Source organism: Anser brachyrhynchus, assembly GCF_964034855.1.
Source record: "Anser brachyrhynchus genome assembly, chromosome: 2".
Taxonomy (NCBI): Eukaryota; Metazoa; Chordata; class Aves; order Anseriformes; family Anatidae; genus Anser; species Anser brachyrhynchus.
The window spans coordinates 108203218-108215412 of record NC_137695.1 but is presented as its reverse complement, the minus strand read 5'-3'; the positions used below and the strand labels follow the sequence as shown (position 1 = coordinate 108215412).

Sequence of the window (12195 nt, the reverse complement as noted above, 5' to 3'; positions counted from 1 at the left end):
GCGCTTGGTCCCTTGCCGTTGGGCGCGCGGGTGTTCACCAGGACAGGAGGTGATGCTGCAGGCTGAGGGGTGGCGAATTCACCGGTGTGGCACCAGCTCTGCTCGTCATGCACAGGAAGAGAAGATCCATTGCTGTGTAGGAGATTAATCGCCTAACAGGAGATTAATCCTTCACTTCTCAGTCAAAGCCCCTGGATACTGCATGTGTTTGAGACACCCAGCTCTCTAATCAGATTTCAAAACCTTTAATTCAGCTTCAGAGAATAGCGGCGTTGTACTTAGAGTATATCGACCTAAACACATTGCCAGTATTAAAACACAGAAGCAACAGAATTTGTAATGCTTATAAAATGAAATGAAGTAGAATACAAATAAAATGATTCAGTAAACTCAACTTCTGAGGTCACCTATTATACAACAGAATTCATGGTACTCCAGCAGACGAGGAGCCATAGTTTTCTTGCCCTTTTTTTTTTTTATGGCAATCTAAAGACTGTCGTGTCTGGCTTAGTAGGCCTATGCTAGTAGTACTTATACTAATAAACATTACAAGTTTCAGCACTTCTACATTTGGCAGCAAATTTTTCATAGAAACTTCAAATTGATCTGACATCTTTGCAGTACGTAAGACCAACAGAAATAAAGAAGTGTCCAGAATTGAACTTTTTCTATATTAGTTTTTGTCAATTAATCCAAATTCTTTAAGAATGCTTCATAACACATATCTTATTTATACTTTGTAACACACAGAGTACTTTGAATTAAACTTGATTCACATTAGGAAAAATATTGTATGTTCTTTATACCATTTAATTAGCTGTTTTCATCTTAAATTATTTTCCTGGTTGAAGCTCATCAAGTTTTCAAGATATAAAGTAATTTAACCCTATAAAAACAGAAACATACAAAAATGACTACATTTGGATTTTGGTGTAGTTATGTTGAACTGGCTTCAGTGATAGTTAAAGGATGATTGCATTTGAAAGAACAGTAGGTTGTAATATGTTGTGTTGCATCACGTACATTCATCAGTTGAGTTCCTCCTAGGAATCAAAAAATACCTATAAAACAGAGAATAAGCCAAAAGGATCTTCACAGGCTACGTATCTCCTGGGTTAGTTGTAAATATTTCAGTCAGTCTAAAAATCATCCTTTAAAATACAGTTTTGTTATCCAAAGTGTAATGACAGTGTAACGTGCAGGGAAATTGCTTAGCTTGATTAAACTGTATAGCAGACAATATGTATTTTGATTGGTAAAATAAATTCTAATGATTAGCAAAAAAAAAAAAAAAGAAAAGAAAAGATTTTCCAAAGTATTCTAACTGATTAACAACAATCGCCTCTTTTGGCAGTAGCTTGTGTTTCAAAGCAGTGCAAACCATGGGGGACATTAAAAACCTTTGATAATTTTTCAGATTTTACTGTCCCTATGTGGTTAATGTTTTATGAATTTGAAGCCTTGTGCAATAAGAGCACGGTGACTAGCAAATAGGCAAAGCACTACAGAAGAAAGCAGGAGGGCACAAGTAGATGCAAATGTAGGGTGTGCAAATGCTTTGTCTGGTTTGGAAACAAATTAGTTTCATTTGTAAGGGAGTAAAAGTGAGAGTCAGCACCTTCAGGAGGAGACATCAGCTATTTGAACTTGGTGGTTACTCTGTTGTTACCTGGCTAAACTGGCTAAGCTTTGCTGTTGTTGTTCCAGGTAGATTTTTCTGTGTTGCTTTTAGTTTAGTCTATAAACTTATCTATAGGTACTTCCAACACTATACCTAACCATGTATACTAGCTTAATCTACAAAATACTTTCCAAAAAGTCGTGACTGTGCAAAGCCTTCATTAGTATTCATCTTCTCCTTGGCTTGGCACCTGTGACATTCCAGATTGTATGTACGTTGATCGATCCATTTTGATTACCGGTGGTAATTCTTGTTGTTATAGTTCAGTTGGTAGTCATGGGTGCAAGTGGCCTAGGAACAGAAGGAGGAGTTCAAAAGTTCCTCCAAAACTGTTCCTGGAGCAGATGTGAAGATTAGATACCTGTTTTGAGGGAGCTCTAAGGTAGTAAATTCACAAATGTTCGAAGGATGTAAATGGCAAAGACGAAAAAAAAAAAAAAGAAATCCTGACAGTGATTGAGCTATAAACTCACAGGAGAAGGGAAGAAAAACAAGTGATGAGAAACACTTTGTGTTGATAGACAAATATCCAGACAAGTAGCACTTTCCCATCATCCATAGTTCTATTTATCCATTGTTTTGACATCTGCGTAACTAGCGAGGGGGGAGAAGCCTTTAATAACCATGTGGGATCACAAACCCTTCCCTTTTCTCCACTATTGCACATTTTGCAGCACTTGGCTCAGATTTTGGGTTTGACCAAGAAAACACATTACACTTTTTTATGGCTTCTTAGTGTGATGTAATGAAATAAGGGAGCTTTTATGTAAATTCACCAGCCCTGTGTTTGAACTGTGAACCCAAATCTATGCTTGATTAAATTAAAGTATATGTTTTTTTTGCAAAGCTTGACTATGTTGTGCTCTGTATAACTTGGTATTTATTTATGGCGTAGTATCATTTGCAAAACCTTTGCAAGGAAACTACCTTTTTCTTCAGCTGTGGTTTGATTGTTTTTCTTTTATAAAAAACACAAGTCTGTCTGCGAAAACTTAAATTTTGCCTTTATGTCTGAAGCTTACCCTGTGGCACATTTTAACTGTATCAAGTACAATTTATGCAGGCATGAGAACAACTGTGCGAATGGCTGCCCAAAAGTCTAACCCTTCCCCCTGGAAATGTTCCAGGTGTCACTCGATGTACTATAAACATACCTATTTTATTTCTGAATTGGTTTCATATCAGGAGAGAGACAATTTCTGTCTGTTCTTACCATTGAGGTGAGGTGTCAGAGTGTGGAGCTGCAAGTTCCTTCCCGGGTTTTCCATTCCCAGTGGGCTCACTGATTGAAACCCGTGCACCTGCACGAGTACGGAAAGGCAGTAGCCAGAGGTGCTAATTTCCCTGACATACCTCGAGCTAATGAAGACTTGCTATAGAAAGACGTTTTAGAACAGAGCACGGTATAGGATGACCTGTATCCAGGCTGACAGGGCAAATGGGATATGTTCATAAAATTAATTCCCATTAAAGATTATATGCGTGCTGAGTGCTTGTCATAAATGTCAAATGTAGTCGAGGAGTGTCTGTTAGGAAGGCTGGGCGTCAGTTAGGTGAAGGTTGTCAGGTAAAACGATATTTTGGTTTGCATTATCGAGCTTTCCTGATAAGGTATCCTCCAATGCCGTTCATGCTCTAGGAAACTTTTGGTTTGCAAAGTCTTTTTTAAAGCTAGATTTTGTCTGTTTCCTATTTTAATAAGACTTGGCAAGACTAAGCCTGCTGTTTGTATGGACAGATAGCAAGATGATGAATAACCCTGAAGCTTAGTTTTGTTTGAACAGCTGCAGTATTTACTTTAATATGGGCTGAAAGATCCATGACTAGGGTTATATTTGTTTTCCTGGATAGGAAAGATGTCATTCTTCACTGGAGTGAAACATCAAAGAATACACAGAAAACAGGGTATTGTAACCCTGCGTTAGTCTGCAGCTAGGGGAGAAAAATTTGGGAAAGCTGGGCAAGTTTCCATGTGTACCAAAGGAAAAAAGCAAAGTTTCTCTGTGTTCTTGTGGGTAATGTTAGATTCCAGTGCTCTAAATTCTTGAGATTAGATTCATCCTTGCCCTAGTCTGGGATACTGTGAGCTCTTATAATGTGTTATTCTTTTCTAAATTACTTAGAAGAGAATGGGGAAGTGAGAGGAAATAATGCTGTTTTCTTTCAGAGTTTGAGTCTGTGCATAGATCGGTGTTTTAAGATGGATGTGCTGCATTGTCCCCAAGGTGCTGCTAATCCCACAAGAGCCCAGAGTGGCTCCTGTTTGCAGCACAACGCGATACACCTGGGAGCCTTCCCTTCCTTGAAAACCAACATAAAGGAATGGGAGCTGATGTCTCTCTACTTAGGTTTTTCTTCTAAAATGTAGATTCTCAGACATGCGATAGTTTGTTTTTCCTGAAGAATGCTAATCATTCCGTCTTCTAATGTTCTGAGTTTGATTGCTTTTTATTTTGCTGGTTTGGTTTTGATACCTGATGTTTGTATCTTGGGAGAAAATTTCTTCGCAGTTCTAAGTTTAGTCTTTCACCCTTGAGATTTTTTTTTTCATGGCAAAAGGTTTTATACCCTCTCAGAAAGTGAGGGTTAATAAATATATGACTGTTTTTATTACAGGATATTAAAAAAATTGCACAACCTGTATTGAATTCTGTTGAATTTGTTAGGATGAGATTCATAATCTGTTATCTGCATGCCTTGTTAAATTTTTATCTATGTGTTTGTTTCACAGGATGCTGTACTTTTGATGAGCCGTTTAGCTCCTGTGGCTATAGTCAGTCGGATGATGATGATCTTAACTGGGATCAGGTGAACACGGTGATAAAGCCCTCCTCAGATCAATGGATGCCATCTGGTTGGTCTTTTATTTTACTTTTTTTTTCTCTCTTTGATATTAGCTTATGCATTTACTCAGCATTTCTTGATAGTATTATTATTAGAATGTTACTTTGCCAAAATGTGTTTAATTGCAATACCTAAGTCTTCAGAGTGAATTTTATGATGGATATTCTGCAATGCAAAGGTTTTCTTTTGCTGTACGGTTTCTAGCATAAAGGTTAGAAAGTAGAAAGAGAAACCTGGCGTCATCAGGGAAGGCAGAAAGAATACAAAATGATGCTGTGAAAATGAAGATGTAGCAGTACTACAACCAGGCAGACAGGACTATATAACAGGAAGACCTGAAGTGAGAGAGAAGACAAAGATGACTTAAGGCATTTTTATTGGAAGAGATACTCAGCAAACTCTGCTCTGAAAAGAAATGGAGAGTGAAAAAGGAGTGAGAGAAAAAAGAGAGGATAGATATCCCAGAACAAAGTGTCTCGAAATATTGTGCATGTTCTGTTTTAAAGATAGTAGTGATGCTATTACTTGATGCACTTTCTGTACTGCATATAGGTAAACCTAATTCCATAGCAACAGCCCTTGCGTTCCGCTGAACTATAAACTTCTGGTAATACTCTTTCTGGCATTCTGGTAATACACTTTCCTTTATCACTTCAATCACATAAATACACAAAAATCTGACCACAGTTTTAAAAATACTCAGTGTAAAATTTATCAATTATTCTTTTTTTTCCAGATTTTAGCTGGATACATTAAGAGTTCCCCCCGTGTACTGGGGCTGATCTCCAGGATATCTCCTGGGGGCTGATTGCATCTAGCCCAGCTCAGAATCTTCCTTTGCTTTTAAAGGCTGAGCCTCCTGTGACTATTGTCACCCAAAAATAGCCAAAACAAAAAGACCACTTCCTAAAATCTGATCATAGCATCATGGGACTTCTCCATTAGCCTTATAATTTTGTATAAATACACCCAGAATGCTTAAAAACCTTGCAGGTGGATGTGATGGATGTGCTAGTATTTCATTAGTATGTTTCAATTAGTTCTTTAAAGCACTTGTAATGTAGTTTGGGGTTTACATAAAATCGCTTTAATAGTCGTATTTCCCAAGAAAATGTTCCTCCCATATTTTTGAGAAATAGGAGGAAATTAGGAGAATTAGGAGAAAAACAATGTAAAACTTTAGGAGTGACTGTATAAACAAAACCTGCACACGTGCACTCATCCCTAGTATAGTAATACATACACTAATCTATGATATGCACTAATGAGCCTTAGATAGAATTCACTTTTAAAAATCCTCTTAGCAGTCTTCATTGTAGATTTTTCACCATTGCCCTGTGTTGTGGACAACATCATGTCCAAGTTCCCTCAAGCAAAGGTGAGACTCCACTTGAAGAGAAATGTTCGGTTTGCCTGCGCTTGGTCATCATGCTAGACTGAGTTCATCATCACAGATAAAGAAGAATTTTGCAGATTCCTTCTGAAGTGGGCTCTTGTCCAGTGGTCTTGGCTCAGACTGCTAGATTTTTTCTGGACTATTTCAGCGCTTATTACTGTCTCTCAAGCTGGAGTTCATACACATGGCTTATCAGTCATCTTGGCTTGCAGTACAAGCTATACATTCTTTTTCTCAATCACACCACTGGAAATTCTCTTTCTGTTCCAATTTTCATTCACTCGTTACTTTCCCCACTTGGATTTTGCGGAAGAGGTTGTCAGTATATGTTGCTTAGTCTTCTTGGCAGATGGAGGAGGTTCAACTCTATGTGCTTTTCTGAGATGATCAAAGACTTTAAGATTTTCTTTTTCTTTTTTTTTTTTTCCTCCAGGGCAAGAGTCCAGACAAAGTAGGGACTGGTATTTTTATGGAAGGAAAATGATATCTATGTAATTTTATTTATCAGATGTCACATGGCTTGTATTTGTCTTCCTGCGTTTTTATCAGAAAACTAAAATAACATTCTGGTGATCAAGTAGAAAGATATTAAATTTGGAAGTAAACTATATTTAGAGTTTAGGGAGTTTTATTTCTGCCCATAAAGGAACTGAAATATGCTTTGGGGGTCTTGGGTCAGAAGATGAACGCGTTAGTCTGAGGAGGGTTGTTGATAGTGGTGCCTTAAAAGGTCAAAAACGTCTTTGAGAAGGAAAGAAATGTTCTTTTTTTTTTTTTTTTTTTTTTTTTTTTTGCAAACGAGAAGCAGTGGGTCTAAGGGCACAATTCAGCCAAGTGGTATCTAATTTCTCTCTTCATTTCATTCAGGCATTTTTTTCCTGTTCTTGTTCAAATCATTGTCTTAATGATTTTAATTAGTTTTCAGTTAACCTTAGCCAGAGAGTTACGTGATACACTTAAAAAATGATTTCAAGTAGCTTGTAAGCATTTTCTGAGCGACATATTTTAGAAAAAATAACTTCAGATAATAATGAATAGAACATGTTAGATTACTGTTTTCTGGAGAATTCTTGGCTTGAAAAGAAAATACTTTATGCAACAGTGTTGTAATACTAGACTGAAACAAGTACTCTCAGTTCAGCAGTCCCTTGTCAGTTGAAAAAATTAATGCACATAACATTCCTAATTTCAGGGAATATGCATCAGTGAGTTGATATCAATATATAATATTTTGTATAATTTGGTGGCAGTGAGGGGGGAAGTATGCTAGTTATGACATTTGATTTATTTTAACCCACATGAGACTGTTCAGAGAGTAGCTGTAGTTCAGTTGGGTAAATATTTTGGCTTTATATGTTATTTCAGTGGGACAAAAGTGTCATATAGTATATGTGCACCTATGTGCACATATTAATGGACACGTATATTTATATTTTATTGAATATTAATAGTTATTTGTGAGGTATAGTCTTAGGTGAAAATTGTTGAGTTATATAAAAAATAATGTATCGTTAAATAAAAAAGTACTCAGTACATTGAGCTTTAATCCTTGCTAGACTGTTACTATAGTAGAAAAATATGAGGCTATTGTTACTAAAGTAGGGCACTAGCACTCTAATTTTCTTGATAAATATAAGCGTGACCTTTAGTGAGCGGTACTAATCTGAAAATACATTAAACAGAGCCAAAAAAGGAATGACATATATATATATTTGTATGGATTGAATGAGACTGGTTAATCCACTGTTATTCAGTTTAAAGGGTCTCGTGAGTCAGCTGGAGTAACTACTGTAGCAAGTGTGGCTGTTGACTTTTCTCCACCTCTTTCTCCTTTTCTGTCTGTTCAAAGAATATGTGTTTATAATATTGTTCAAAAATACAATACAAAAACACTTACTATTAATGCCATCTCACCTTGTCCTGTTGAGCAGTTAAAGCAGGTACTTTGATGTTAATGCATGTATATAACACACATTTACAATAATACAGAACTGTAGACCCTCTGGCTGTACTACACTAAAGGTACCTTCAGAAAAAATATGCCAAACCAAACCAGTAGATCACTGTGTCTACATGGCGAGGTTTTGGTAGCAGGGGATGTCTTCAGGGATAGCCTCTGTGAGAAGAAACCAGGGGCAGCCCTGTGTTGAACACAGGCAGCTCCAAAAGGGACCCAGTGCAGGCAAGGCACAGCTGAGATCATCAGCCACGAGTGGGGAGCCTATGGGAAAATATATCAAAGAAAGGGTAAAAAATACTGCACAGCAGCTGTGAGAGAAGCAACTCGGCAGATACCAAAGTCAGAGGAGAGGAAGGGAGGGGGTGTGAGGTGCTCCAGGCACGGAGCAGGAGTTCCCCTGCGGCCTGTGCAGAGGCCCCTGGTGGAGCAGGCTGTCCCCCTGCAGCCCACGGGTCCCACACGGAGCAGATCTCCACGCTACAGCCCGTGGAGGAGCCCCCGGTGGAGCAGGTGGATGTGGCCTGGAGGAGGCCACGGCCCATGGAGAGGAGCCCATGCTGGAGCAGGTTGTCTGGCAAGAACTCTGGCCTGTGGGGGACCCATGCTGGTTCAGTCTGTTCCTGAAGGACTGTACCCCATGGAGATGACCCATGCTTGAGCAGTTATTGAAGAACTGCAGCCTGTGGGAAATACCCTTGTTGGATCAGTTCACAAAGGAGTATATCCTGTGGGAGGGACCCATGCTCTGTAGGGGAAATGTGTGGGGAGGAGGGAGCAACAGAGAGGAGCTGTGATGGACTGACCTCAATACCCACTCGCCATCATCCCTGCATCTCTTGGTGCTGGGTAAGGAGGGAGGTAGAAGAGTGGGGAATGAAGGAGTGAAGTTATGCCTTGGAAGAAGTGGGGGTTGGGAGAAGGTGCTTTTAGTTTTTTCTTTGTTTCTTGCTATCTTACTCTAATTGGCAATAAATCATTTTAATTTTCCCCAGGTTGAGTTTGTTTTGCCTGTGATGGTAATGGGTAAGCAATCTCCCTGTCATGGCCTTGAGCTCATGTCATGAGCTTTGAGCTCATGTCATGGGCTTTGTCATCTCGTTTTCTCCCCCCGTCCTGTTGAGGAATGGGAGTGGGATAGCGGCTGCGAGGGTGCCTATCAGCCAGCCAAGGTCAACCCACCACTGTTACTTAGGAACTGTTATGTGTGTGTGACTTCTTACTAAAGATACTCCCTATCCAGTTTATCACTTGGATGAGATTTTCCTCCATGATATTCTTGATCACTGTGGATGTGCTTACATCACAGCAGTGGCATCTTCAGACTTGGCTTTTAGAATGTGATAAATCTAGAACATAATGATCTGTGCCAGGTTCTCGCAGATTCATGCCCAGAGATACCTACAAACCACATATTTGCATTTGGGATGTAGTTGTGAAGATTCTTTTTCCAAACCAGCTGCTTTGACTTTTTTGATTTCTACTTGGGTTTCTCTTTCTGCATTGCATCAAATACGAGCTGCTTACCTCAGTTCTTTCTGCTGCCTCCTTACTTACCTCATGTTGATGTAATTATCGATACACCAGTTCTACTTTCTGCTACACCATGTTGTCAGTCTTCATCATCTTGCTAAGTTTGCTAAGTTTTCAGGGAGAGATCTTTGCACTTTCCTTCATGTTGCCTCACTGTTGGGAAGATGCTCCCTCTTAAACAGACATGACTGTCCCACTGTTATTAATGCTTCATTTTGCCACTGTGTCTATTTAAGAAAAAAAAGTGCCTAAATCCCTTCCCATTGTTCTAGTCAGTGCTGTTGCATTATTTCATTGTTTTGCTCCATCTTTTATTTTCTTTTTGTAGAGCAGTTCTTGTTTAGTTCTCTGAGAGCCTATGATAACGCAAACAAAGTATCTGTTGGAGCTTTTCTTCCTATATTTCTATTACGATTTTTGGTTGATTCTCCAGATCTTAATTTATTTCTCTGACCTGTGCCGGCTCTGCTCTTACTCCGCAATCCCATTTATACTCAAGTCTGGTCAAATTCATCATGGCCTATCAGCATTTTGGAGTCGTGGTGTTCCCATGGAATGCTCTGGTGCTTTACCTGATAACTCAAACTCCTGCTTATCCTGAGTTGTTGTTAGTAAGGAATGCATGCTGAGTAGGGGAGACTGCAGTAGTGAAGCCATTTCTCTGATACCTGGCAGTCAGTCAGAAAAATATGGGTAAGTAATTTGTGCCCTAGAAGGCAAGAACAGAAGCATCAAGAGCAACAGAGTTGTTGGTTGGATAAAGAACAGAGGGGGAAAAAAAAAAAGGATGTAAGCTTTGGAATGAATATGGATGTACATATATATGTACACATACACACATATGTACGTATGCCAGATTGCTGATTGCACTCTGTGTGGCAGTTGCTCTCACTGAAGAGGAGAGAATGAGAATACGGGATCAGAGCTGTGAAACAGGTTCTTGAGAGTGAATTAGGTAGGATCTGGAGTCTTCTGAGGAATTATTATGGTAAGAGCTGAGAAAGGTCAAATGAGTTAAAAATCAGACAAACAAACAAAACCCAACCAACCAAATATCTTCCCCTACCCAAACCAAAACACGACAACAAGAAAAAAAAAAAAAAAAAAGAAAAATACACAGAGAAGAAGGCAAACTTTAAATCAAAATGTATTTTTTGAGGTGAATGTGTTGTTTGCTTGTATACTGCTACAGCATGTCTTGTCACTGACAGTGATACAATTAGAATTTTGCAGATTACTGTAAGAAATTCAAATATTGTCAAGAGTCTGCTCTGTTCATCATGTACTGGTTATAATTTCTGTTGTCCACGTATTTTGTTACAAAGCACTGTGCTCAGTTTTGTAAAATCCTTCTGCAGTGTCTCACAGTTCCAGTTAATTTCCAAGGAACAGTAGCATCATTTTTCTTCTGTCAGCAGTTGGTTTGATACCACTGAAGGGATGTCACTGCATTTACAGTGAGTCACTGGCATCAGCCTTTCATTCAGTTTAGAATTGTTCAAAATCAGTTATAAATCAAATCTTTACAGACTGCCAGCATTCACTGGATTGAAAGGATGCTTTGAGCAATGAAGACTTTTATGTTTGATCCAGTGTTGGTCAAAGCCAGGATGAGGATTCTGTTCGTGCTTTATGAGGTGGTAATATATAATTGTAATGACTGTATGTACATATCGAATGGCCTAGTATGGTTATTTGCATCCTGAATATCTAGTGTTACTAAATGTTTAGCAGTCTGTGTAGTGTCTGTAGAAGATGCATATAATGTTTATATAAATGATTGTTTAAAATAGCCTTTTGATGCATAGTTAGCAGATACGCATAGCTAGTGGTGTTTGCTATTACAGAATGTGGTTTAGTTGATGAAAAATGTACGTTATTGTTTAATTGTGTGTGGAAAGGCTGAGATTCCTTACAAAAAGATAAATCTTAAAGCAATCAGTTGGGTAGTCTATATTAAACCCAACTGCATTGTCTTACCATGTAAAGTTTTTGTGCTTTGACTTTCCAGCGTGACGTGTATTTTATATATTTTAGTACTGTATCATGTTCTTCTCTTAACAGGGATGCTTTTGTTCTGTTTGCTTTTGTATAATAGAGAATTCAATATGTTTCTTATTGAATGCTTTTTCTCCCAGATTACTTTATATAGCTGCTTTTTCTTAAATTCATTTGAACGCTATCCAGCTATAAATTACTATCAAGTCGTGGGAGTTGCACCTTGTTCACTGTGTTCAAGTTAGATTTTTTTACAGAATTTTCTAGGCCTGAAGCACTAGCATGTTTAGCAATTTATTGCGTGCTCAGGTAGTAGTTACAGGCATTGAGAATGTGCACGCCTCTTCCGTAAGCAGCTCCAGCTCGTGCTGATGCATCCAAGCCAGTTTCCAATTAACTGTGTAAGCTAATATCAGTTGCTGCTAATGTGGAGCAACATGGAGGTCAGCCCAAGCAAACCACACGAGTACAGACCCGCTAGCTCTGTGCTGCCATGGCTACAGTGCGAGCACCAAATGAGTCAGCTACTTTAAAAACATACGTAAAAACTTAGTAGTGCACTTAATAGGTTCGTTCAACAACCAAGGCAATGCCACCAGCTGTGGTGAAGGTATTGTTTGTTGTGATGTTTTACAGGAACCTCACGGTCATTTTTAACCTCTGAGCTGACTTACAGATTTCAGCACCCGACCCAAAGCCTGGAGTTCCTACAAATACTGTGCATACAGTGAGGGAAAATACTCTTTCTCGGGAGAAGTTCCCTTCTCTTGCAAAGGGAAATAAGAG

The 12195-nt window shown here is 38.7% G+C and overlaps 1 protein-coding gene across 19 annotated transcripts in view; it reads left to right on the top strand.

Annotated features, from left to right (window-relative positions):
- The window catches only part of PTPRM (protein tyrosine phosphatase receptor type M), a 477900-nt gene that overhangs the window by 108480 nt on the left and 357225 nt on the right, over nucleotides 1-12195 (top strand). For 11 of the 19 annotated variants that reach the window (XM_080579373.1, XM_080579370.1, XM_080579368.1 and 8 more), the window contains exons 1-2: nucleotides 3867-3906; nucleotides 4413-4535. In XM_080579373.1, coding sequence (XP_080435499.1) covers nucleotides 3882-3906; nucleotides 4413-4535 — 148 coding nt within the window. In that variant the 5' untranslated portion in view covers nucleotides 3867-3881. Of the gene's footprint in view, nucleotides 1-3866; nucleotides 3907-4412; nucleotides 4536-12195 lie in introns of those variants that run through there. The other 8 variants (XM_080579375.1, XM_080579374.1, XM_080579372.1 and 5 more) reach the window with 1 other exon arrangement.